This window comes from Anomalospiza imberbis, chromosome 21 (genome assembly GCF_031753505.1).
Source record: "Anomalospiza imberbis isolate Cuckoo-Finch-1a 21T00152 chromosome 21, ASM3175350v1, whole genome shotgun sequence".
Classification (NCBI taxonomy): Eukaryota; Metazoa; Chordata; class Aves; order Passeriformes; family Viduidae; genus Anomalospiza; species Anomalospiza imberbis.
In genome coordinates, this window is record NC_089701.1 from 10,992,428 (window position 1) to 11,017,394 (window position 24,967).

Below are 24,967 nucleotides of genomic sequence, written 5' to 3' on the forward strand. Positions count from 1 at the left end.
GCGAGGGAGTGGAGATGGATGGGGATGGGGATGATGGGGATGATGGGGATGATGGGGATGATGGGGATGAGGACCGGTCTGGGGGCGGTGCCGGGGGAGGCTCCGGTCCCAGTGCCGGCCCCGCCGGTAACTCCGCCTGCCGTATTTATGGGAAAACAAGCAGCGGCAGAGCGTTGGGCCGAGCCGAGCCGTGCCGTGCCGTGCCTTGCTGGATCGGGTGGAGCCGGGCCATGGTCCCCTGGGCGGTGGCAGCCCCAGCCTAGCGCGGCGGCGGCGGCGGCGACGGCGGCTGGGGGATGCGGCGGGAGCCGCCAGAGCGGCTGGCGCAGAGCAGGTAAGGGGGTCCCGGGCAGGGGGCTGGGGTTTGCTGTACCCCCGGGGGCCCCCGACCGGGCCAGCCCCTCGCGGGTTCCCCCTCGACCATCGCCTCGCATCATATCTCATCTTCCCCCTTTGCCCCTCACCGTGTACCACATCCCCATCCTATTCCCCGAAGATCCTCCCGGGGCATCCCAACCCCCAGGTTCCCCACACCATCGTCCCGTGCCCTACATACCCGTCCCCATCTATCCGTGCTCACTCCATTCCTCCAGCCTCACCGGGGCCATCCCCATCCCGTGCTCCCGAGCCGAGTCATCTCACCCCATCGCACCGGTATTTCGGGGTTCTCCATACTCCCGTGTGCCCTATCCCCATCCCATCCCTATACCTATCCTCATCTCCCAGCCCCAACCCCATCCTCGTCTCCGTCCCATCCCACCGCAGCGCTCGAGCGGGGCCATTTCACCCCTCCCCCCGTTGCCCAGCTCAGCTCCCTGCGCGGCCCAGCGGGCCCGGTGCCGCCGGGTGCCGGTACGCAGCGAGGTGGGGGTGGCCGGGGCCACCGCCCCGGCGTCTGCAGCAACGCCTGGGACAGTCCTGCCCCTACCGGGGGCCGCCCATGCACCGTCCACCCAGTCCCGACCCCACAACTCACGCTCCCGGATTGCCTCTGGCTCCCCTGCCTCCCCGGCCCGTTTGCGGGTGCTCCCCCCACGCTGAGGGACTAGAGGAGCCAGGGATCAGGCCGTCCCCTTCACCCTGGGGTGCTGCTCACCTCAACCTGGATGCCGGCACCAGGGCGACACTCCTGGGCCGGAGGTGCTGCTCCCCCCGGCAGGATGACTCCTCCGGGGGTATATGCTGGGTTCGGGTTTGGCAGCCATCTGTGCCTGGTGGGCTTGGGACAGGGACTGGGGGTGATGTGGCAGTGCCAGGGGCAGAGAGGCTGAGACACGGGGCTGGGGAGCACAGCGTGGAGGGGCTCTCTGATGTGTAGGGTGGGCAACTGCCACAGGGGCATAGGGCACCATGTGTGTATCCTGGGGCTGGCACGGGGGGGAGTGTCTATTTGCCACCCATACGAAGCAGGGACAGGGTGGACAGTGGGCTCCCTCACCACAGACCGTGTCGGCTGCCAGCTCCCGGTGCAGGAAGTGCCCAGGCAGCAGCGGCCATCGGTGTCCTGCTGACACACACACGGTGCACAGGCCCTTGTGCAGCAGGGCTGGCTGTGCACAGCGGGCACAGACACTGCCCCCACGGCAGCTGCTGGTGGGACCTCCAGCATCATCTGCTCGAGCAGTGTTTGAAGTAGGACGCTGTCGTTGGCTGCCTGTCCCGATGCAGGGGCTGCTGGTGCGCTCAGGGTAGTACTCGGGACAGTGCTGGGGCAACGCCGGAGCAGGGCTGGGGCAGGGCTGGGGCAATGCCGGAGCAGGGCTGGGGCAGGGCTGGGGCAGTGCCGGAGCAGGGCTGGGGCAATGCCGGAGCAGGGCTGGGGCAGGGCTGGGGCAGGGCTGGGGCAACGCCGGAGCAGGGCTGGGGCAGGGCTGGGGCAGTGCCGGAGCAGGGCTGGGGCAATGCCGGAGCAGGGCTGGGGCAGGGCCGGGGCAGTGCTGCGGGCAGCGCTGGGGCTGCTGGCCATGCCCGCGGGGCCGTGTGTGCAGTGGGCCCGGTGCAGCGCAGTGTGTGCTGGGGCTGCTGTGGCAGGGGGGGGCAGTGCAGCGTGCTCAGCACACTGCATGTGCAGGCAGCGTGCAGGCACCGTATCCACTGCAGCACTCCTGCCTGATCAGCTGTGTGGGCAGCAAGCAGGCAGGATGGGCAGCAGTGCCCAGCCAGTGTGCGGGCAAGGATGGGCAGTGTGCAGGCAGGGTGCACGGGACAGTGCCCCGGCAAGGCACCAAGAACAGGATGGGCAGGCAGCAGCCCTTGCCATGTGCAGGGACAGGCAGTGTGTGGGCAGTGCCCCGGAAGTGGGGGCAGTGTGCAGTGCCCGCCGTGGTTATGGGGCAGGCAGGGTACTGCAGTGTGTGGGCAGTGTGGGTTGCGGTGGTGGGGGGTCTGCAGCCCACCCCCTACAACCCACACATGGCACATGCAGACAGCGACCCAGTTCCTGGCATCCTCCATGGGCCCCTCTGGCAGCGGGGTAGCCCCCGGCCCAGCCCCTTGTGCTGCCGGAGCCCAGTGCTCAGGGGCAGCATAGCACAAGCAGTGCGTGGGCCTGTGCCAGGAGCAAGGGCAGGACCCCACGGAGGGCAGCTCCCATCCACTCCGTGGCCACCAGCTGCTCTGCAAGCACTGTCGGCAGGTGTCACATCCACGGGGTGACACTGTGTGGGCACCTCGGGTAGGGAGGCTGGTGCCTGCTGAAAGTGGGCAGTGCTGGGGGCAAAGGGGGCATCCAACCAACCAGGTGCCCACCAACCAGGGGTTGGAGAGCAGGGGAGATGCAAAACCCTCTCCCTGCAGATTCGGTTGTCAGAGGCTGGTGGGCATGTGAGCATAATGGCACTGGCAGCACTGGGGGGCCATCCCGGCTCTGCCCCCCTCAATAGGCAGGGGGTTCTTGCAGCTGCATGAGGGCTCTGCTCTCCCTGCACTGCCACAGAGCCCCAGCTCCCCGTGCAAGCCTCCTCCTGCACCCACGCTGTCCTCACCCACGCTGTCCTCGCAGAGGAGGAATAATTTGGAGAAACCATGGCAACCCCACAGTTCCACCGGCAGTGGGTGCTGCTGGGTGGGTGGAAGACACTGGTGTCTGTGGGATGCAGCACCCACATCCCCAGCGCACAGGGATGCACACAGTGGCCTTGCTGGGTGACAGTTCTTTTTGGTTCAGCAGGGCTGTGGTTGCAGGGGTCTCTTGGGAGTGCTCCATGTGCTCACAAGGCATCCATGGCCCCGGCAGCCACACCTCCACCACAATGGGGGTGCCCCAGGAGCCTCACATGCCTTGTTTGTTTTGCAGCCCTGGGATGGAGCCACCACAGGCCCCTCGGCCACCTCAGCCCACCCACCCCCTCACTGCTGCTGCTGGACCAGGTAGGACCCTGGGCTACAGTTCCCTGCCTACCAGCCACCCCAATACCACAGGAATGGGCTTCCCAGTCCCACTGTCACCATTGCTGTGGCATGCTGCCTTGCCAGATCCAGCCCAGCTCCCACATACTGTAACACAACAGAGCCAATACTGGGCCACCTTTTTAGGGGCAAACCTGACCTCCCAGCTTTGCAGGGAGGCACTGGGACCCCCGTCTCCTTTCTCATGGCATCTTGCTCTCCCCAGCCCATCACATGGACAGACATCCCAAGGCCACTGGAGTCACCTCAGCTCTGACATCTGCACCCCCCCAGCTTTGGGGCAGGTAATGAGGAGGAGCCCAAGTCCCCTACCCATCTCTGCATAGCCAATGCTTCTTGCTAATAAAGTCAATTCTTTTTCTCCAAGAAACATCCTCCCTGTGGTCCTCTGCTGCTCTTTAAAGCCAAGAGCCCACCCATCTTTAGTCCAACACAGAGCAGCCAGCGTCAACCAGTGCACCCAGACCCTTGGTGGCCACAACACCCAAAGCTCAGAGGACGTGGTGAGGTGACAGCTGGGGGGGTCCCCGTTGTGGGCAGAGAAGGTGCACACCTCCCATTGCTGGTGGCAACCCATGGCAGCTCTCGAAGGGCTAGTGGGGAAGGTCAGTGCTACAACCCACTTAGTCCTGTGGGCAGACCCCTTCCTCTGTCCCCACCATGCACTGTGGGAACCTTGTGCTGATGTCCTCATTGTCACACAGCTGTGTCAACACTGTGGCTGGGGACTCTGCCCACCCTGGCCACCCAACAGCATTGTCCCAGAGCACTGGGGTGCTTGGTGCTGGCACACAGTGGGTGTCAGACCCCATGTCCCACAGCACCTGAAGCCACCGTCACACTCGCTTTCCAGCCCAGGGGACGTGTCACAGCCATGGGACACAGAAGACGACAAAGCCAGTGGGTTCTGAGCCAGCACAGCCCCTCTGGCACAGAGTGGTGATGCAGGAATCACTGCTGACATGTCGATTGGGGCACCCACCACAGCACCCCTCTGCCACCCCTCGTCTGAAAGACCCAGGGAGTGATGCAACTGTGTAGCCAGCACTGTGACCACCCCATACAGGTGTTTGTGGGCCACAGTGGGTGCAGCCACCACAGGGAGGGGTTGTGGCTCCTGCCTCCTACAGAGCCCCAGACCGTGGGGGCTTCCCAGCCACCATGGTGTGTGCTCATGGCGCCTGTCCCTGGGCCCTGTTTCTCCCTACAGTGCTGGTGCTAGGACATGGGTACACAGTCCCAGGAGATCCCTCACCACTCCGGTGTTCTCACCAGGGCTGAACACACACTCCTCATGGAAAATCCCAGTGTTGGACCCTCACAACGCTGCTCAGAGCTGCCAATTCATGTGATTCTGCAAGACAGTCCCTGTGCCCTGTGGCCCAAGAAGAGGGCACAGTACTCTGTGTTCTCTTCTTGCTGTGCTGAGCTGGTATGCAGAGTACCCTGGCTGCTCCCATCGTGTCCTGCCAGCTGCTCTGTGATTTGCAACCTGGATCTGGAGACTTTTTCCAGTTTCTTCCTCCAGATGACTGACTATCGACAGCAGCAGTGGAGGCTGGGATGACCCCAAACCTTCATTTCTGAAGAGATGGCCAATCCCCAGCTCTGAGGCAGCTGTGAGGATTGATACGAGGTCATTCCAGGATTGAGGCACCTCATGTGTTCTCTTGCAGGGTGGGCTACCGTCCTCTGAGGCCGTGTGACAGGGAACTGGTGGGAGAAGAGTCGCTTTTAAGATGACACGAACAGACCCACCTGACATTCTGGTGTCCACGGTGTACCAAGACATCAAGGTGGCGACAGCAGCCCCTGGGGATTCCGTTGTCTGTCAGCCCCTAGCACAATGTGATGCCTCCATGTCCTCCTCCCTGTCCCGCGAGCCGCAGCCCTTCAACAAGCGCCATTGTAGGAGTTTCGACTTCATTGAGTCGCTGGAAGAGCTGGGCACCCCTTCGGCCATGGAGCGTGCCTGTCCGCGCCCTGGCATGCCCGAGCCCACGCCGGGGCCGCCAGGCAGGCAGGCGCCACCGAAGTCAGACCCTTACAGCGGCAGAGCCCCCGCGCCGCGGAGTGAGCCGAAGCGCCGAGCCCGCTCCAAGAGCGCCCCGCGGGTGAAGTCCACCCTGACCCCAGTGCCCATCACCGTGGCAGCATCACCGCCGCCAGCCCGGCGTGGGCGGGAGGTGCTGCGGGTGGCACGGGAGCCCTCTCACACTGATCCCTCGCCACGCCGCGAGGGCTCGATGCCGCTGCGGGCGCTGGCCAACGAGGTTCACCCCATCAAGCTGCAGCCACAGCGGAGCAGCGTCAGCCGCATCTCCCCGCTCTGCCTGGGCAGCAATTGCTACGAGGAAGGGCCGGGGGCGAAGGTGGGCGCCAGCCCCCACGTCAAGTGCCGAGTGGACATCAAGCCGGACGAGGCAGTGCTGGTGCACACAGCGCGGAGCCTGCGGGCAGCTCCGAACCGTCCGGAGCCGCCGCGCTGGCCCCGCACCCCTGGGGCCGCCCGCAGCCTGACTGTGCCAGGGAGCCGGCAGGCGTCCGCGTCCCGCACACCCACCCCCAGCGACTCCTACAGCGGGGACCCTCTGCTGCTGCCCTACCCCGGTGAGTACTACGAGGCAGACCCCCGGGCACTGGCATACCAGACAGTGCCCGTGCCAGCTTCACGGGAATTCAGGGAGTACCCCGACAGGGGCTGCATGACCTTTTCAGCCCCCGGCGTCCCGGCCAAGTTCTTCTACGCAGAGGAGTCAGCGCGGTGCCCCAGCCCTGCCATGCCCCTCCGCAGTTCTGGCTATGCCAGCTACCCCTACCCCAGCCGCCAAGCCGTGCCCCAGCCCTTCTACACCGAGGACCCGGCCAAGGCTGCTGCTCACACGATGCCACCCCGGACATTGTACGTGGAGGAGGCACGAGGCTACCCAGTGCAGGAGGCACCTGCCCGCACCTTCTATGGGGATGAGCCCCGCTACTACGCCCCGCGTGGGACCCCTGTGAAAACCCTCTACACCGAGGAGGCTCGGACATACCCAGCGCTCGGCTCCTCCCCGCGGCTGCTCTATGCCGAGGACTATGGGAAGTACCGGGAGCGGGAGGTGCTGTCTCGCACGTGCCCCCCACCCCGCAGCGCACAGCCCCTGCACTTCGGGGACTGGTACTGCCCCGAGCGGGCCACGCTGCCCTACCAGAGCCTGCAACTGTCCCGCTTCACCCCACAGCCGGCCGGGCGTGAGGCCATGTTCTCCTCCTGGCATACTAGCTATGGTGTGACTCCACCACGGCTGGGCTGGGAGACCCAGCACTACTCCAAATCCTGGGATAACATCCTGGCGCCAGCAGCACGCAGGGAGGAGGCCATGCAGCGTGGGCGCAGCTATGAGAACCTGCTCGCCCATGAACAGCACCGTGCCTTATCCCCCGAGGAGCGCCGGCAGCCTGTGGTGATCAACTTGTCGAGCTCGCCCAAGCGCTACGCGGCCCTGTCCCTCTCTGAGAGCTCCATCCTCGAGCGGGTACACGCCGACGGCAATCGCGGGGCCCCAGGCCGCTCCTGGTACGTCACGCCGGAGATCACCATCACCGACAACGACATCCATGCCGAGGGGCTGGGCCGGAGTGAGAGGCGCTCAGCCAGCTGGGATATGCTGGATGCGGGGCGGGAGTGCAGGCCCTACGCTGTGCCCTGTGCCCCACAGCCCAGCCCCAGGGAGAGCAGCTCGGGGCGCCAGCGCAGCCTGGAGCAGCTGGACGAACTCATCACCGACCTTGTCATTGACTACAAGCCGGCACCGGGCCACCGCGCTGGGGACAGGGACAGCCTCGCAGAGCAGCTCAAGCAGCTGCTGAGCAGTAGTGCCTCGGGGCCCCCCCGGCGGGGCGAGGGCAGGCGGGTCCCTCCCAACGTGCCCGAGGGACCCCGACCCACAAAGGAGCAGCCAGGCCCCAGCTCCCATGCTGGCACCCCGCGCCGCCCACTAGCCACCGGCCCCTTCGAAAAGTCACCGGAGAACTGCTCACCCGACCTGAGCGCTGAGGAGGACGACATGATGATGTGCTCCAATGCCAAGTGCCGGCGCACGGAGACCATGTTCAACGCCTGCCTCTACTTCAAATCGTGCCACAGCTGCTACACCTACTACTGCTCCCGGCACTGCCGGCGCGAGGACTGGGACACGCACAAGGCCAGCTGCGTCTATGGGCGGGTGGGCAGCGTCTGCCGCCACGTCCTGCAGTTCTGCCGTGAGAACACCGAGGTGCACAAGGCTTTTTCGCGCATCGCCAAGGTGGGATACCTCTCCCGCGGCCGCGGCGTCCTCTTCCTGGGCTTCCCCAATGCGGGCTCCGCTGAGAACTTTCTCCAGTTTGGGCTGGAGAGCCTGCTGATGTCCCCCACGTACCTGTCCCTGCGGGAGCTGGACAGCTACTCGGACAACCTGGGGGAGTATGCCCAGGAGCTGCGGGAGACAGGCAACCAGTACGACCCCAACGAATGTTTCCTGCTGAATGTAACCGTGGCCGTCACTCAGAAAGTGCCAGAGAGGCCATCACCGAAGATGCAGGTGCCGACGGTCAGGAAATATGCCAAGGTGGCCTTAGCCTCCTCCAGCCCCGAGAAAAAGATCTTGAAGAAGGAGCGGGACATGGAAACGTTGATCCTGACGCCACCGCCCGGCACAGCAGACATCGACAAGGAGGGGGAGGAGGGCCGGAAGGCACGGGAGGTCTGCTTCATCAACATCCAGCGGGAGCTGCGCATCCGTGGCGTCTTCCTGCGGCACGAGTTCCCCGCTGTTTACGAGCAGCTCTGCGACTTTGTGGAGAGCAACAAGCGCTTCACCCCCACCACCATCTACCCCATAGACAAGAGGACGGGCAAACAGTTCATGTGCATGATTATGGCGGCCTCTGAGCCGCGCACCCTCGACTGGGTGGCCAGCCCCAACCTCCTGGACGACATCATGTGAACGCAGGGCGGGGGGCACCCCCTCTGTAGATACGTGCTGTCCTGTCAGAACCCGCTCGGCTATAACACCAAGGGGAGGGGGCTGCGGGCAGCCGGCAGTGCTGGGGGGTTGACGGGAGCACAGCCCGAAGTTTGCCCTGGAGCCCAGAGCCTGGCGACCCCTGCAGAGCCCTCTCGGGTGAGCAGTGCTTGGCCAGAGCAGGGGCGCCCCACACTCCCCAACCCCTGCCCACCGGGCTGTCGCACACCCAGAGCCCCTCGGGCCTGCCCCAGGGCTCCCTCAGCACCGAGGGTCCCACAGCGGCCATACCCAGCGCCTGGGACTGGGCTGCACCAGGACCGTGTCCTCACCGTGTCTGTGCGGCCTGCGCGTGTTACTGCGGGAGCGTCAGGTGCTGGGGGGCCCCGGGATCCCACGCAGGCTCTGGGCACAGAGCGGGGCAGGGCTGGGGGGTCTCTGGACGCTGCCGGGGGTGGGGGGGGAACGGCGGCGGTGAGGGATCCGCGGGGGGCGGGCGGGGGGGTGTCTGACCTGGGTCGGGGGTGGTCGCCAGTGAGGACTGACCGTGACGGGGATCAGGGAAGGGGAGGCAGAGCCGGGGTCGTGGCCGAGGCCTGTCACCCGGGACGGCCGCGCCGCCCTGCCCGGCCCCCTCGCTGCTGTCGATCCCGGCACCGGCCTCCAGCAGAGCCCTGCCCGGCGGGACCCCGCGCCGGCTGCGCGCGGGCCGGGCTCCGCGAGCGCTGTTTGGACGCTGGGCGGAGGAGGCGGGAGCACGGGCCGGGGCCGGGCGCTCGTTGGGCGCTGGGCGGAGGAGGCGGGAGCACGGGCCGGGCTCCGCGAGCGCTGTTTGGACGCTGGGCGGAGGAGGCGGGAGCACGGGCCGGGGCCGGGCGCTCGTTGGGCGCTGGGCGGAGGAGGCGGGAGCACGGGCCGGGGCCGGGCGCTCGTTGGGCGCTGGCGGAGGAGGCGGGAGCACGGGCCGGGGCCGGGCGCTCGTTGGGCGCTGGGCGGAGGAGGCGGGAGCACGGGCCGGGGCCGGGCGCTCGTTGGGCGCTGGGCGGAGGAGGCGGGAGCACGGGCCGGGGCCGGGCGCTCGTTGGGCGCTGGGCGGAGGAGGCGGGAGCACGGGCCGGGGCCGGGCGCTCGTTGGGAGCTGGCGGAGGAGGCGGGCGCGGCGCGCGGGCGGCGGCGATGGCGGGCGCGGCGCTGTCGCGGGTGCCGGACGTGCAGATCGATGGCGATGGTGTCTTCAAGTACGTGCTGCTGCGGGTGCGCGGGGCCGGCGCGCCCGCCAAGGACGTCGTGCGAGGCCACGCCTGGGCCGAGTACCACGGTGAGGGGCGTCGGGAGTGCGGGGCGGGGCTCTGGCCCAGGGTGCCGAGGGAAGCGGCTGCGGGCCCCGGGGACGGGCGGGGGATTGCCGGGCGTCAGGCCCGTCACGGGGCGGGGGCTGAGGCGGGGGGGGTCTCCGCGCCACCCCCGCTCCCTCCCTGCAGCCGACTTGTTGGAGCGCACCGCGGAGGAGCTGGCGCGGCACGGCCTGAGCTGTGAGTGCCTGGGCGGCGGCCGCCTGTCCCACCGCCCCGAAGAGAGGAAGATCCACGTCTACGGGTACTCGGTGGTAAGCGGAAGGCGGGGGGGACCCACGCGTGGACGCGGCACCTCCCTTCGCACCGTAGGTTCCACTGACGGCGGCCGAGCTGGCGTCGCATCCCCTCGGGGGTGGAAGGGGTGAGCGGGGCGGCGCTCCCGGGGCTCCTGGGCGTTCTCCCGAGTGCCCCAGGGAGGGGAGACTTCGCAGAGCCCTTTCAGGAGAGCGGTGCTTGGCCAAAGCAGGGTCACCCCATGAACTCACCAGCACCTGCCTGTGGGGCTGCCACACACCCAGAGTCCCCAGAGGTCCCGTGGGTTCCCACAGTGGCTGTACCCAGTGCTGGGTGCTGCCAGGGGGAATTGGGCTGCACAAGAACCCTGTCTCTGCTTTGTGTGTGCTGGGGACGTTCCTGCAGGAGTGTCAGGTGCTGTAGGGGCCTTGTAAGGGTGACTGGAGGCACCCTTGGAGACATCACTGTCATGGTGTGTCCCTGGATGCTGATCCCAGCCCAGGGCTGTGCTGCAGCACCAGCTGTGACCAGGGCAGGGTGGTGGTCCCTGGGCCACAGTGAATGCAGTTTTCCCAGCTTCAGGGTGGCACTGTCCTCTTGCCTTGGTGCTACACCAGCCTCGGCTGGAGTCAGGAAGGGCTGGCACAGGCTCTGTGGCCTCTCTGCTGCTGGGGTTTGCCAGAGCTGCCCTGGGGATTTGCCGGGCTTCTCTGCACGTTACCACCAGCTCTCCTTGGGAATCCTCTTTTCTTGTGCAGGGCTTTGGACGAGCTGACCACGCTGTGACCACAGAGAAGCTGAAGGCCGAGTATCCTGACTATGAGATCACCTGGGCAGATGAAGGGTACTGACTCCTCTGTCTGTGGTGCCAGCCCAGAACTGGCACAGCTGTATGCAGCACCGGGGTGGTGGCAGCAGGCTCCCCATGCTCGGCCGTGCTCCAGGCTCTCTTGATTTTCCTCCGTGTTGAACTCGCCCGTTCTCCACTATTACTGGACTGTCCCCGTGCCAGGTGCTCCCACCTCCCTGGCATGGCAAAGCTGGTGAAGCCAGTGGTTGCTCTGCCCCAGCCTCCCGGTGCCAGGGGCTTATCCACGTGTATCTGAGAATTAAAGTCGTTGGAGGAGCACAGCTGCTCTGGTGGCCATGCTCACAGTTTGGCTGCTCCTTCCCAGCTCCGGGTTGGGCCTGTTGACAGTGGAAGGGACCCCCCAGGTTATTCACCACTTGAGGGGGGCCTGACATGGGAGCAGGCAGAGTCTGGGGTGGGAACAGCAGGAAGTGTATCCAAGTGCCAAGGAAGTGCCTTGGAAAAGGCTGAGGCAGGAGAGAGGAAAGCAGTGCTCAAGCCTGGGAGAGGGAAAGGCAGGCTGGACCTGGGGGAGAGACCAGCCCCATCTCCTGCAGGGAGGGAACTGAGCTACCTGGGAGCATGATTGGGAAGAACATGCCCATTCCCACTCTGGCAGATGGTCACATCTTGAGGAAGAGCATCCTCCCTGACTTCATCCCTGCAGCCACCCAGGACCAGCTCAGAATTTCCCAGGGATTCTCCCTGCTTGTGCTTCCAAGTGAGGAGCAGTAGAGGGAGACTGAGAAAAGCTGCTGGGGGTTTCCGTGGCCGGAGAGCTCCAGGGAGATGTGCAGGCTGGGTTGGTTCAGTCACTGTCCCACGTGAGGCTGGGGCTGGAGGACTCTCCCAGCCCAGTCCCAGCCCCATTTCCTTGTCAGACTCTGACCCTGCATGCTCCCTGTGGCTGCTTCTACCTCGTGCCTTCAGGTATGTGGGCTCCTTCCTATGTGTCCAGAGCCATGCAGGGTCAGCTCAACATGCAGAAACTCGGCCTGTGCCCTGTGTCCAAAGCTCAGCCTGTGCCCAAACTCCAAAGGAAGTCTGGGCATCCAGTGGGAGGATGAATTTCACAGGCAAAAACATGGCTCTGCTGTGCCTCGTCCTACATTCTGCAAAGTGTGACTCTCCCCTGTGCTGAGGGGAATGTTACCCAGAAGTCACACAGAGTCAGCTGCAAACCTGCAAGTCACTGGATTTTGGAGCTTGGAGGCACCTCTGGGATGTCCTATCCATCCACTGGCCTGGCAGAGCCAGCTTCAGTGGGTCCATCATGGTGGGATTGCTGAGATACGCTCTGCAGGCTCAGGAGTTGGACTCAGTAGTCCTTGTGGGTCCCTTCCAACACAGGGAGTTCCATGATTCTGTTCTAGAATTAGGCTGCTGGAAGCTGTGACCAGGTGGGGTTTGAGAATCTCCCAGACTCCCAGCAGCTTGGGAGTCTGCTCTGGTTTTGATAGCCCTCACAGGAAAAAAAAAAATTTTCTTTTAAGTGGCATTTGCTGTTCTTGCTTTGTTCTTGTCTCAGTCCTTACTGGGACACTCTCTGCTCGAAGGGTTGGCTCCCTGCACCCTCCTGCCAGGGCTTAGCTGAGTGACATGCCCCTACACCTTCTCCAAGCTGGGCACGTCCAGCTCAGCCTCTCCTTGAGGGAGATGCAGTGCCCTCATCATCATCAGGGAATATCCTTCTGTGGAGATACTGGAGATACTCAAAAACCATCTGGACACATCCTCCAGGGAACCCTTGTGGAGCAGAGGGGTGGGATGGGGTGACCTACCATCGTGCCTTCCATTCTGTTACTATCCTGTGATCATCATCACTCCATCTGTTCCAGTATGCCCACATCTCATACTGGGAGCACCAGCATCCCCAGTGCAAGGGGAGGGGTCAGATCTGTGAGAGAGGCTCTGCCCATGGCACCCAGGAGGCCAGTGGCTACTTTGCCAGTGGCCAGCTTGGTGCTGCCAGGTTCCTGGGCAGGGCTCCTGCTCTCCAGCATGCCTGGACTGGGGGATGTGGGGCTGCTAGTCCTCACTGGGCTTGGCTGGCACTGGGAGAAAGAGCTGAGCCTGTGTTTTACTGCCCCTGTCGCAATCCCACTGCAATCTGCCTTCCAAGGCCGTTGGCTCAGTGGGAGGATCTGCTCAACAGGGCCCCTCTCAGGGACAAAGGCTGCGGCAGCAGAGGGGAGAGGGGTCCTGTGGAGGGGAGGGGTCCTGCCCCTTCCCCTGCCCAGGTAAGGAAACCAGTGGGGTCAGTAGTTGCCATCACCAGGCAACACTGGTGGTGACCTGTGGGGCTCTGGCTGCCAAGCTGTGCTTCTTCCAGGCTCATCAGCCCTTGCTGGAGCTCTGCCAGGAATGTTTTGTCCCAGGAATTACCTGTTTGTGGCCCTGGAGCTGTGCCCCTTCACCCCATGGCATTCATGAGCTGGGTGCTGAGATGCTCCTGCCAGCCAGAGCGGAGCAGGCAGGGTGAAGGCTGGCTCCTCCTGATGGCATCTTGGGATCCCCAGGCTCCAGGGGGACCTCAGAGCCCCTTTCAGTGCCTAAAGGGGCTCCAGGAGAGCCTGGAGAGGGACTTTGGACAAGTGTTTGGTGTGACAAGACAAGATGGAATGACTTCCCACTGCCAGAGGGCGGGGTAAGATGGAATATTGGAGATACAGCTGACTCCTAGCTCAGCTGTTCTTTCTGGCCGGAGTGCAGCCCACTGAAAGCCCTGCATCCAAAGTCTTTCCCACTCTCCTTATGCACAGGGACTGGCAGAGCCCCCATATCCCTGGCAGAGGTGCCAGCTTCCCTCACAGGGCTGGCAGCATCCCTGGCTCGGCAGGAAGCGTCCTCATCCCTCACCAAGCTGACGCATTCCACCGGGCTGTGCCCTGTCCCAGTCAGAGTGTCACCCACCGTCTTGTTCTGCGTGGAAAACGGGCTGAAGAAGAGAGGTTCAGTAGGGAAAAGCCGAAGGTCTCCATGGGGCACCTGGCTCCAGCTCGCTGCTGAGGTGCCAGCGGTGCTGCTGGATCGCGCTGCGCTGTCCCACTCGGCACAGCCTCGCCATAAACCCTCTGCCTGGCCAGGGAGCCGATAACAGCGGGGCTGAAGTCCAACGCAGGCGGCTCCTGGGGAGCACATTCCAGCCTGGGGCTCACAGTGTGGCCTCTTCCAGCTCCCTTTTACCGTCGCGGTGACCGGGATGGCTGAAGGCAGGCAGGCGATGCTGGCCCTCCTGGTGCTGCTGGGTGAGCTCTGCTGGCACTGGCGGGGGTTGTGTCGCTGGAGGGAAGGGGCCTCCGTGCTGGTTGCTCCACTCTGGTCACCTACAGCAGTTTGCCCCAGCACTGGGCCAGCCCACTGGGCTCTGCGGGTGAACTCAGCCGGGGGGGCCCAGGGTGAGCGGGCACTGGAGCCCCCAGCAGTGGGCTGAGGATCACCAGTGGCTTTGTTCAGCATGGGACAGAGAATGTCCAGATATTCCTGCTTCTTCCAAAAAGGGGGCTGGTACTCGAAGCATGGGTGTGATACAGCAGAGTCAGTGCCCCGGCAGGCTCTGGCACCCCGAGGCTGACGGTGGGAGGTGGCCGTGTGAGAGATGTGGAGTGCCGGGACAGTGACGGGTGGGGAGGGAGTCGTCCTGGGGAAGATGCCACTGAGAGCTCAGTACCTGCCCCAGCAGGGTCCCAAACCGAGGTGCCCAGGCAAATGTCACCTGCAGGTCACGCGTGCCCTCCATCACCTGCTGTGGGCACCGTGCCTAGTTCCCTGCGGGGTTTTCAGCCCCATTGTCTCTCTCGTAGCCAGAACCGTCCTCCCCAGTGGATCCGTGGTCGTCAACAGCTGCAGCAGCGTGGCTGAGCAGCTCTGCAACTTCATCTGTGACTGCAGCGACTGCTCGGATGAGAACCAGTGTGGTGGGTGCTCAGACTCCCCAAGGCCCAGACCCACCCTCAGGTCGTGCTCCTGGGGTGAGAGCAGGCTATGCAGTGGGGGGTGTTGTGGGTACAGGTCCCTGGGGTGGTACTGGTGCCCAGGACGAATGCAGGGTCCCCCAGGATTCGTACAGGACCCCGGGGTAGGTGCAGATCCACGGGGTAGGGGCAAGTCCCTTGTGCAGGTGTCCAGGGTGAACACAGGTCACCTGGGTGCAGGTGAGTCTGCCAGGTGGGTGCAGGACCCCAGGCTGTGCGCAAGGTCCCCTGGGTAGGTGCAGGTCCCCTGAGTAGGTGCAGCCCCCCGGGATGGGTGCAGTTCCCTGGGGTAGGCACAGGTCCCCAGGGTGGCCCCACACCTGCCTTGACCCCCCATCTGCCCACCTTCAGGGTACCTACGGGACTCAGCAGTGCTGGGCACCCCCTTCACCTGTGACTTTGAGGACAGTGACTGTGGCTGGCAGGACGTGGGCACCTCGATGTATGGATGGGTGCGAGGCCGGGCCAGCCTGGCCATGTGGGGCATGGGGCCTCATTCAGACCACACCGTGGGCACGGACCTGGGTAAGTGGGAGCTGCTAGTGAGCAGGCTCTGGGCACCCACAGCACCACTCCACTGGAGTCGAGGTGCCAGAACACCCATCTTTGTTGGGTGCAGGGGAGGGAGCAGACCCATGGAGGGCAGGAGTAGTGCTGGCGCAGTTCTGGTGCCACCCCATGGAGCTGCAGCCCCTGCTCTGCTTTCTGCCCTCCCCAGGTTGGTTCTTGGTGACCATGTCCCCCCCAGCAAAGACCACAGCCACAGCCTGGCTCAGGTCACCGGAGATGCGGGAAGCAGCTGCCACATGTGAGATCAGAGCCTGGTATCACCTCTCAGGGAGCTGTGAGAGCACCCAAGGTGGGCACAGGCAGCATCGGCTACTGGGCAGTGAGGATGGGAGGCAGTGGGAAGGGATGGGGCCATCTGCCCCTGTGGCAGGGACAGAACCACCGACACCTTGAGATAGGTCCTTGCCATCCTGTTTACCTCTTCCATGCTCCACACACAGAGCTAGTGGGACCTGGGAGTCCCAGCTCCAGTCGCCAGAGCTGGCGGGGCTCCATTTGTTGCTTTGGGCACCCCAGGATGCCCTGTACCAAGGGCACTTTTGGGGCTTCCCTCAGGGCTGAACCAGACAGAGCGGCCGGTGCTGCGCCTGGCTGTGGCACACAAGGATGAGGTGGTGGAGCTGTGGCAGAGCCCTGAGCACAGCAGTGAGGGCTGGCACCAGCTGGTTGCCTACCCTGGCCGGATCATGGAGCAGTTCCAGGTAAGACAGTGTTGGTACCTTGGTACCTGGGCACTGTCCCCATAAGCTGGGACTAGAGGAGCTGGGCGATGTTCTGAGACCTGGTCCAGGCAGCTGATGCCATCCTCATCCTCCCATCACAGCTCATCTTCTCCCTGACGCAACCACCCACCTGCGGGGCAGAGGTGGCACTTGATGACATCATGTTCAGGAACTGTGGCTTACCAGGTGAGTCCCACATCAGCTGGGATGTGAGCTGGGATCTTGGGGGAGCTGGGTGGGATGCAAGACCCAGGGGCACTCTCCCATTGCTCAGTGCTCCCATTGTCTTGGGGCACCGAGCCCTGGCCAGAGCATGAGGTGGGCAGTGAAAACCCATCCCTTGAGCCACCTCAAGGAATGATATGGGAGTGCTCACCATGTCCCTGTGGGACCAGCCACTCGCTGACATGTGTCCCCCCACCCCAGAGGTCGGGCAGCAGGCCTGCGGGGCCCAGGAGAGCCGCTGCCACCGCGGCTCCTGCCTGGCACAGCGTCGTTTCTGCGACGGCACCGACGACTGCGGGGACAACTCGGATGAGGGCACGGCGCAGTGCAGTGAGCACCTCTGGCCCTGGGGAGGAGTCCTGCGGATGGGCTGAGGGTCTGCCTTGGTGGGGCAAAGCTGTGCTCTGGGCTGGCAGGGGTCCACCCAGTTCTGTCCCACACCAGGAGGGCAAAATGACCCTGAGGGTTTGCAGAGGGGTGGCATCAGCCCAGCCCATTGCAGGGACCTTCCTGTCCAAGAGAGTGCTGGGACCCCAGTTTCTGCATCACTGCTGTCCCTTCTCCTCACAGAGAACTTCACCCAATGCTCCTTTGACTATGATCTCTGTGACTGGGAGATGGCGGCTGGGCCACCAGTGTGGGGCAGGAACACGAGCCTGAACCTGGGCACCTCCTACAGCATTCCCACTCGGGACCACAGCAACAACAGCAGGGCTGGTACGTGGCAGGGCACCAGTGCCCCAGGGGAGCCTCACTGCAGGTGGACATGCCCTGGGGTGACACATGCCAGGGCTCTGCTCAAGGCTGTGCCAGGACAGCGGTGTCCTGCACCCACACATCTGCCTGGCTCCACTCAGCCCCAGCATCTCCTGCAGGTTTTTTCCTCCATGTGAGCAGTGACCCCAATGCACAGGCTGGTGGCACAGCTCAGCTCAGCAGCCCCACCTTCCAAGCCACCAACTCCTGTTCTGTGAGTCACAGCTGGGACCTCATGTCACAGCTCATGTGGGCATAGTGGTGACAGGAGATGGGGTTCCCAACTCTGGGGACTTTAATGCAGGGCTGGGGCTGTGGTTGGCCCTTGCTGGGGATGGGCATCATGTTTTTGGGGGTGGTTTGGTGACATCTCTGGTGCTCATTGGGAGCTCTGAACTCCTCACAGCCCCTCTGTGGGATGCAGGGGCTTGTGTGCCCCTGCCCTAAGGGCTCACCCTCCTCCCAATTCCCAGCTCGTGCTGTACTGCCACCTCCATGGCTCAGCCACCAGCAACCTCAGCATCTCCTATGTGACCAACTCTACCAAGCACCTGATGAGGGAAAGGACAGGAGACCTGGGCAGCTGCTGGGTCCGGGAGAGAGTGGACTTCAACGTGACAGATCCCTTCAAGGTGGGCTCGTGCTGTGCTGGGGGAGCTGGGCTGCCCCCGGGGTCAGGGACCACAGCTGTGTACAGGGGCAGCACCACTCCCCAGGCCCACTGTGGCCATGCCAGCCCTCGCTGTGCACCCCTGTCAGCCACAGCATTGCCCCTGCTCCCACTGAGTCCCTTCCTGGGGAAAACGTGAGTCAGTCCATGACAGGTTCTGGCTCCCCCCATCCCATGGCTCCCTGGTGTCACCCCAACCCCCCCACCCATATTGTGCAGGACCCCTTGCTGATGTTTCTGACATGGTGCTTTCCTGCAGGTGCTGATCGAGGGGGTGGCTGGCAGTGGGGGCACTGTGGCTATCGATGACCTGATCCTGTCTCAGGGCTGTGTGAAGGAACAGGGTGAGCTGGTGGGCAGTGTTCCTCACCCTGCTCCAGTGCTGGCAGCTGTCCCAGGTGTCATACGCCTATGGCACCATGCCTAAAGGACAGGCATGGTCTGCCTGTCCCTCTGCTCATCAAAGGGACCATCCTGGCTGCAGCAGAGCAAATACTTGCCCTGGGGTGCTGGTGTCTGTCTTGTGGCTGTAACACTCCATCTTCCGCATCAAAATGTGTCATACAAGCAGCTCTTACTAGGCCCTCTGTCCCCTTCAGCTGGTGGCAGCTAGGCTGGGCTGGGACGGGATTGGATGGGATGGGAAATGGAGAGCAGGAAGATGCCTGGGTTCATGGGACAGTGGTTTGTCACAGCTGACACTGATGCTGTTTCTGGGCCCTTTCATCACTGCTCTCCATCCTGGCATGTTTCAACATCAGAGAAGCCTCTGGTCACTCTGCCGAGCCAGGCTGGTGCCAGCCCCTGTGCAGCAGACGAGGTGGCCTGTGACAGTGGGGACTGCATTGCCGCGGAGCTGGCCTGCGACTTCGCTGACACGTGTGCTGATGGCTCCGACGAGAAGCGCTGTGGTGAGAGCCAAGGCAGGCACCTGCACCAGTACCCCAGCAGAGGAGGAGACCAGGCACCCCTGGGCTGGCATGGCTGGGACATATGTGTGCCTGCACAGCCTCTGGGAGAACAATGGCCTGGCAAGGCTGAGCCTGGAGTTTTGGGTTACCCAGAGAAGCTCTGGCTGCCCCATCCCTGGAAGTGTCCAAGGCTGCTTGAACAGGGCTTGGAGCACCCTGGGATAGTGGAAGGTGTCCCTGCCCATGGCAAAGGGGTGGAATGAGATGAGCTTTAAGGTCCTTCCAACCCAAACCATTCTGGGATTCTGGAATTCTTTGACTTTGCAGGGACAACAACCTTCGAGTCAGGGGCTGGGGGCTGGCACGACGTCAGCGTGGGGCAGCTGCGCTGGGGTCTGCAGAAGGTCACTGAATCTGACATCTTCCTCACAGGTGAGGCTGTTCTCTCCACCCAGACAAAGCTCTTCAGTGCTCAGCACCATGGGAGCCCCCAGAGCAAGGACTCCCAGTGGGTGCCACTGCACAATGGGAGATGATGCCCAGGCAGGATGCTGGGCTGGGGGTGCTACCAGCGATGTGGGACCCCAGTCCTCACCTCACAGAGTGTTTCTGTGCCCAGGGACTTTCCTGGCCCTCCAGACAGGAGAAGGACAAATGGTGGGTCCTGCGAAGGCACGATCGCCTCCACTGGGCCCCTCTGGCCCTTCCTGCACCATGGAGATGAGCTACAACATCCACAGTGACCCCCAAGGTAACCTCCTGCCCACCCCCAGGGTGCCCTGCCTGCTTCCTGGCCCCAGACTCCCCATGCCCACCTGCCTTTGCTGCCTCTCCCAACCCTGCTTTGCCCTATCACATCATCCTGGAGCTGGGGTGTCCGTGTCCCTGCACCCGGTGACCGTGGGCTGGTGCCATGGTGGGCTCCCACAGGGTGGCCAGGGGTTTTGGGTGCCCACAGCCTCTGCACCACCTCTTGTTCCAGGCTTCCTTGCCATCAGTGTCGCAGATCACACCACTGGCACCACCCAACTGGTCTGGCAGACACAACATCGTGGCAGTACAGCTGGGGGTCATGTCCGTGTCCCTCTGGGAGAGAGAAGCCGGGCCTTTCAGGTGTGCTGGATGCGCAGGGACCAGCCTGGAGGGCTTTCAGTGGGACAGTGCCAGTGCTGCTGGGCACCCCAGGCTCATGGCTGCTGCCCTCAGGTCGAGCTGCTGGCACTGGTGGATCTCCAGGGCTCAGCGAGTGTTGGTGTTGACAACGTGACATTCGAGCAATGCTACCTTGATGTGGTGTCACCCACAGCTGCAGGTATGGCCAGGGGTGTGTGGGCAGGGAAGGTAACCCCACACCCTTTCCATGGGGGCTGCCTGGTGGCTGTTGCTCTGTCCAAGAGCAGGACCATGGTGCACAAGTTCGAAGGCCAAGCACATATCCTGCCTTGGCATGGGACCCCCTTAATGGGGTAAACTCGGGGAGGGGGGCAGGGGGGCAGGGGGAAAGGACGTTTGGGGGACCCATTTGCTTTTGTGATGCTTTACCCCTTTCCACCTCTATACTGTCACCTCTCTCCGGCCAGAGCTGTCCTGCAACTTTGAGAGGGGCATGTGTGGCTGGTACCAGGATCTGTCCAGTGACTTCAAATGGGTCCACAGCACAGGGCAGGGACAGGGCTCTGACCACACCACTGGCTCGGGTAAGGGGCTGGTTGCTCTTTGGGGGAACCCAAGAGCCCAGGGCATCCCACAGCCTTCAATCCCCAGGGCCAAGATGTGCCTTGTACACTCCCAGCAGCCCCATGCCTACGGAGCAAGCTCACCTGGGGCAGCCTGGGAGCACCCAGACCTGGGCTGGGGGTGATGCGGAACACTCACATCACGACCCCTCCACCCTGGCTGTCCCCAACATTCAGGCTACTTCTTGTCTGTGGACTCCTCTGTGCCCTGGAGCCATGGGCAGCGGGCCCAGCTCCTCACCTCCCTCCAGGAGCCGGCCGCTGCCCCACGCTGTCTCTCCTTCTGGTACCGCCTGGCCGGCCCACAAATTGGTACGTGCCCCATGGCATCCTCCCAGGGCTGCGCCAGCCAGGCTTCACTCTGAGGACAGTGGGGTCCCCGAGGGCTTTGGGATGGCTGCCCCCATGCCCCCCTCTGCCCAGGTACCCTGAACCTCAAGCTGTGGCCAGAGGGAGGGGAGGAGGTGGTGCTGTGGACCTGCCGAGGAACCCAGGGCAGCCTCTGGCACCGGGCATGGGCAACACTGCCCTCCACGGGCCAGCAGCGGTACCAGGTGAGGACCAGGCCTCCCATGTCCCTGGCACCAGCGAGGCACAGGGTGTCTGACACTGCTGCCTGGGGGCAGGTGGCTTTCGAGGTGCTGCATGACGGTTTCCTGGGGGACGTGGGGCTGGATGACATCACGCAGACAGCGGGACCCTGTGGGGCCAAGCTCTCCTGCTCCTTCGAGGTGGAGGGCTGTGGGCTGGCAGCCAGTGGAAAGGGCACCTGGCAGCGTCAGAGCAACAGCACCGGCACCACCGCTGGCCCTGTGGCCGACCATACCACCGGCACCTCCACAGGTACGGGGCCATGGCAGCCCTGTTGCTTCCCTGCTGCGCTGAGTGTCTCCTCTGCCTGCTCTGAGTATCCTGCCTGTACCCCACACCAGCCTTGCCTGCTATTCCTGTGTCATGCCTGCCCTGCCCTCCCTGCCCTCCCCAGGATGAGAAGGCAATACTGCAGAGGGCTTCCCAGCCCTGGAATTCCCCAAATGCAGTCTCCCAGCCCCAGGGCTCCCTAATCCTGGGGAGGTTCCCAAGCTGGAGAGACTCCTTGACCTGGCAGGAAATCCCAGCCCCAGTTGTCCCCGAGTGCTCCCCAGCAGAGCTGGGCAGGGGTCACAGCACAGGGGCTTCTCTCCTCCAGGCCATTACATGGTGGTGAACACGGGCAGGGTCTCCCTGCCTGCTGGGCACACGGCTACCCTCACCTCCCAGCCCTACCAGCCCTCCGTGTCTGCCCAGTGCCTGGCCTTCTGGTACCAGCTGAGCGCTGGGACCCCAGGTGAGCACCACTTGCCCTGAGACCCCTGGGGGCACCTCCAGATAGGTGGGGGCCCCAAGCAACACAGCCCTGGACCCCTCCTCCATGTTGGGTGCCCTGGGCAGGCTCCCTCAGGGTGTTTGTGGAGCAGAGCAGAGTGAGGAGGAAGGTTCTGAGCATGAGCACCATGGAAGGGAGCAACTGGCACCGCAGCCATGTCACTGTCCAGCCCAATGGTGAATGGCAGGTGAGACAGGGCAGGGTGCTGGGGGCAGCTGGAGGTGATGAGGGGTACGTGGAGGCTGCCAGCCTCAGCATGTCACCCTGCCCAGGTGGTGTTTGAGGCAGTGGGAGCTGGGGGTGATCATGGATACATCGCACTGGACGACCTGCACATGTCAGAGGGAGCCTGTCCCAAGCCAGGTGAGACCCTACCCCTCAGGGGCACTATGGATCAGAGGGGGGGGATGGGGACATCCTGTGGGGGCATGTAAGCCATGGGTATAGGGACAGACCTGTTCCTGCCCTGAGCTTGGCCTGGCCCAAAGCTGGGGGTGGTGTGTACCACTCAGGTGCCTCATCTCCTGCCAGGTAGTACTGGGTGTCTCACAGCCCTGCTTTCCTCCCAGCATCCTGTGACTTCGAGCAAGGCACTTGTGGCTGGAGCAGCCCCTCGGACCCCCGCTTGCACAGCTTTGCCTGGGGCTGGAAGAGTGGGATCACCCTGGCCAAGTACCCTGGCCCTGAGCAGGATCACACCCTGGGTACAAGGAATGGTAGGAAACACCCATCCCTGCCTGGGCACCTTGGCATGGCCAGAGCAAGGAAGAAGAGCTGGGGGTGGATGGGGTCAGTCTGTGGGGCCTGGCCCCACAGCATCCCTGTCCCCTCTTCGCCTGGGAGGGGCAGCTCAGCCCAAAGGGCAGTGAGGTGCAGGGCTGGTTTGTGCTGTCCTCCAGGCATCACTCTGGGCATCTGGGGGAAGAGTGGGACAAGCGGGGTGAGACAAACGGGTGCAGGACTGGGGGACAACCCTGCATTCTGTCCCTGCCTGCCCAGGTCACTACATGCACTTCGACACCAGCGTGCTGGGTGCCAGGGGCACCAGTGCCCTGCTGGAGAGCCCACCCCTGCCCGCAGCCACCGACTCCTGCCTGCGCTTCTGGTACCACATGGACATCCCGGAGCACCTCTGTGAGCACTGCAGGGGCAGGGAGGAGGGGTCCATGGGTCCCTGGCTCTCATGTATGGGAGTGGGGGCCTCAGTCCTCCCCACCTGTGGACCACGGACCCTGCATCAGTTCCAGCTGGGCAGTGGCGATGGCCCATTCCCTCTGGGTGCTGCCATCCCAGTAGAGGATGGCATGGCTGGGAGGGCTCGGTGGCTCTTGTGGGCTTGGGGCGGCTCGTAATGCCAGATGCTTGTGCCCCCTCCTTGCAGCCAGCGGGGAGCTGCGGGTGACGCTGCACGGCACAACGGGGCAGCGGACGGTGTGGAGCGTGGCGGGGCACCGCAGCCGGGGCTGGCAGGGCGCCGTGGTGCCGGTGCAGAGCCCCAGTGAGTTCCAGGTAAGTGGGGCCACTCTGGGGTGCAGGCTGCCTCCGGGCATGCATCAGCCCCCCAGATCCCACCTTCCCCCGCAGATCAGCTTTGAGATCAGCACACGGAGGTGGCCGATGGAAGGGACAGTGGCACTGGATGACATCATGTACAGCACCAGGGTGGGCTGCCACTGCAGTCCAGAGAGTCCAGTGGAAGGTGCGGGGAAGCTGGGGCAGGGGGGTGTGTGCAGTTCTGGCTGTGAAAGGTCAACCCAGAGCTGCCCAGGGTGCTGGGCTGAGGCTGGAGGCCGCTCTCTGGGCAGTGGGTCGAGCCTGACAGCATTTCCTCCCCCTGCAGAGAAGCCCTCCAGCAGTTTCGGCAGTTTCGTGGCGGAGGTGGTGCTTGGTGTGCTCCTGGCCGTCGTCATTGTGGCGCTGGTGGCTGCTGGCGGCTGGTACTGGCTGAAACAGCGAAGGCTGGCGAGCAGGACACTGATAGAGAGCAACAGTTCCCAGGGCTTCGACAACATCACCTTCCGAGATGTAAGGACAGGGTGAAGGACTTCCCTGATTACCCCAGCTGTGCTAAAACAGCGTTTTCCTAAAAGCTCAGCAAATGCTAGCAGGCTCTCCTTGACCCCGCATTCCGCCAACGCGACAGGGAGGTGCAAAGGGCTCTGCCTCTTATCTGCTTGTTGACAAACAAGTGACCCCGAGCTGTAGGACTGACCTAAAAGTGCTGCTGCCACCAGGCAGCTGCTCCAGAAAGAGCTGAGTGTGCTCCCACCCCAGAGTCTTGTGGGAAGTGGGTCTGGCAAACCTGGCTCATCCTCACTCAGCCAGCACTCAAGTCAGTGCAAGGTGGCTTAAGCTGCAGGTCCCTTGGACAGATTTGGTGCCATGACATCTGCAGCAGAGCCTCCAGCCCCAACATGGACTCCAGCAACAGACATGGAGCCTCCTGCGCACACTGGGGGTTTGCTGCCTCTGCCGGGGTCACAGATTGGATTGTCCTCGCTGCAGCCTGGAAGAAATCCTGGTGTTTCACAGCAGACAGCCCACGTTTGTCACCAATTCCCACTCACCTTTCTTTGCAGGACAAGGTCATTATATCGTCAAGGGAGGGGGATCAGTCTTGAAATTAGCAGCCAGCAGCAAGAATTGCCCACTCCCCCCACCGGACAGACCACCCCTCGACAAGAACCCACACTCCATCAGCTGCCTGCTCTCTACCCCCGGCACTGGGGAAGCTGGCGACCCGGGGAGCCTGCCCCGGCCAGGGACACGCCGCTGTCATCGCTACCTCCCAGTGCTCGGGGAAAGCGTTTGTGTTGTTTGTAACGTGAACGTTTTGCTTCCAAGACACAGCAATGTGCCCGTGCTTTGTCAGGGGAGACGAGTGGGACTTCTCACAGTGGCTGTCCTCATCCAAACAGGGTTCTGGCCATGGAAGTTGGGATGAAGTGTGGGAAGAGCAGTGGGTGCTGCAGAGGGTGTAAGCCACTTCCCATGCCCAGGACAAAGCACAAGAGCTCCCAGGGCACAGAGACTCCAGGGGGGGGGAAGCTCAATGCTTCTGCTGGTTTTGGGGAGGGTGAGTGGTGGGTGGGAGAGCAGGGAGCAGAGTGGGGCACCACACAGCACCCCTGAGGGCAGCAGGCAGCTCCCACTCTGCTGCCCACACACCTTGCAAATGCACTTGATAAACGTCACTGCAAAA

At 63.6% G+C, this 24,967-nt stretch overlaps 3 protein-coding genes across 8 annotated transcripts; all 3 read left to right on the forward strand.

Moving 5' to 3' along the window:
- The first annotated feature begins 276 nt into the window (after positions 1 to 276).
- AJM1 (apical junction component 1 homolog) lies at positions 277 to 8,845 on the forward strand. Its single transcript, XM_068211668.1, has 3 exons — positions 277 to 334; positions 3,296 to 3,369; positions 5,085 to 8,845. Exon 3 carries the CDS (start codon positions 5,148 to 5,150, stop codon positions 8,376 to 8,378), a length of 3,231 nt encoding a protein of 1,076 aa, XP_068067769.1. The 5' UTR covers positions 277 to 334; positions 3,296 to 3,369; positions 5,085 to 5,147; the 3' UTR covers positions 8,379 to 8,845.
- A 698-nt stretch (positions 8,846 to 9,543) lies between these two features.
- Positions 9,544 to 11,134, forward strand: PHPT1 (phosphohistidine phosphatase 1). The gene is made up of 3 exons (XM_068211719.1): positions 9,544 to 9,714; positions 9,878 to 10,002; positions 10,744 to 11,134. The coding sequence occupies exons 1-3, from the start codon at positions 9,573 to 9,575 to the stop codon at positions 10,834 to 10,836; spliced, it is 360 nt and encodes a 119-aa protein (XP_068067820.1). The 5' UTR covers positions 9,544 to 9,572; the 3' UTR covers positions 10,837 to 11,134.
- A 2,317-nt stretch (positions 11,135 to 13,451) lies between these two features.
- Positions 13,452 to 24,648, forward strand: MAMDC4 (MAM domain containing 4). Of its 6 annotated transcripts, XM_068211666.1 has the most exons (28): positions 13,452 to 14,083; positions 14,639 to 14,752; positions 15,161 to 15,334; positions 15,528 to 15,668; positions 15,935 to 16,080; positions 16,203 to 16,287; positions 16,528 to 16,656; positions 16,897 to 17,043; positions 17,202 to 17,296; positions 17,556 to 17,714; positions 18,012 to 18,096; positions 18,514 to 18,663; positions 18,991 to 19,095; positions 19,283 to 19,414; positions 19,646 to 19,776; positions 19,870 to 19,987; positions 20,244 to 20,360; positions 20,577 to 20,711; positions 20,823 to 20,953; positions 21,026 to 21,242; positions 21,589 to 21,726; positions 21,831 to 21,952; positions 22,038 to 22,128; positions 22,335 to 22,481; positions 22,765 to 22,899; positions 23,147 to 23,274; positions 23,350 to 23,790; positions 24,345 to 24,648. In XM_068211666.1, exons 1-28 carry the CDS (start codon positions 14,038 to 14,040, stop codon positions 24,384 to 24,386), a joined length of 3,801 nt encoding a protein of 1,266 aa, XP_068067767.1. In that variant the 5' UTR covers positions 13,452 to 14,037; the 3' UTR covers positions 24,387 to 24,648. The 6 variants fall into 6 exon arrangements, with proteins under 6 accessions (XP_068067767.1, XP_068067765.1, XP_068067762.1 ...); XM_068211661.1 differs by lacking the exon at positions 13,452 to 14,083 and having other exon boundaries at positions 14,175 to 14,752; XM_068211662.1 differs by lacking the exon at positions 13,452 to 14,083 and having other exon boundaries at positions 14,175 to 14,752; positions 19,870 to 19,975.
- Positions 24,649 to 24,967: the final 319 nt, after the last annotated feature.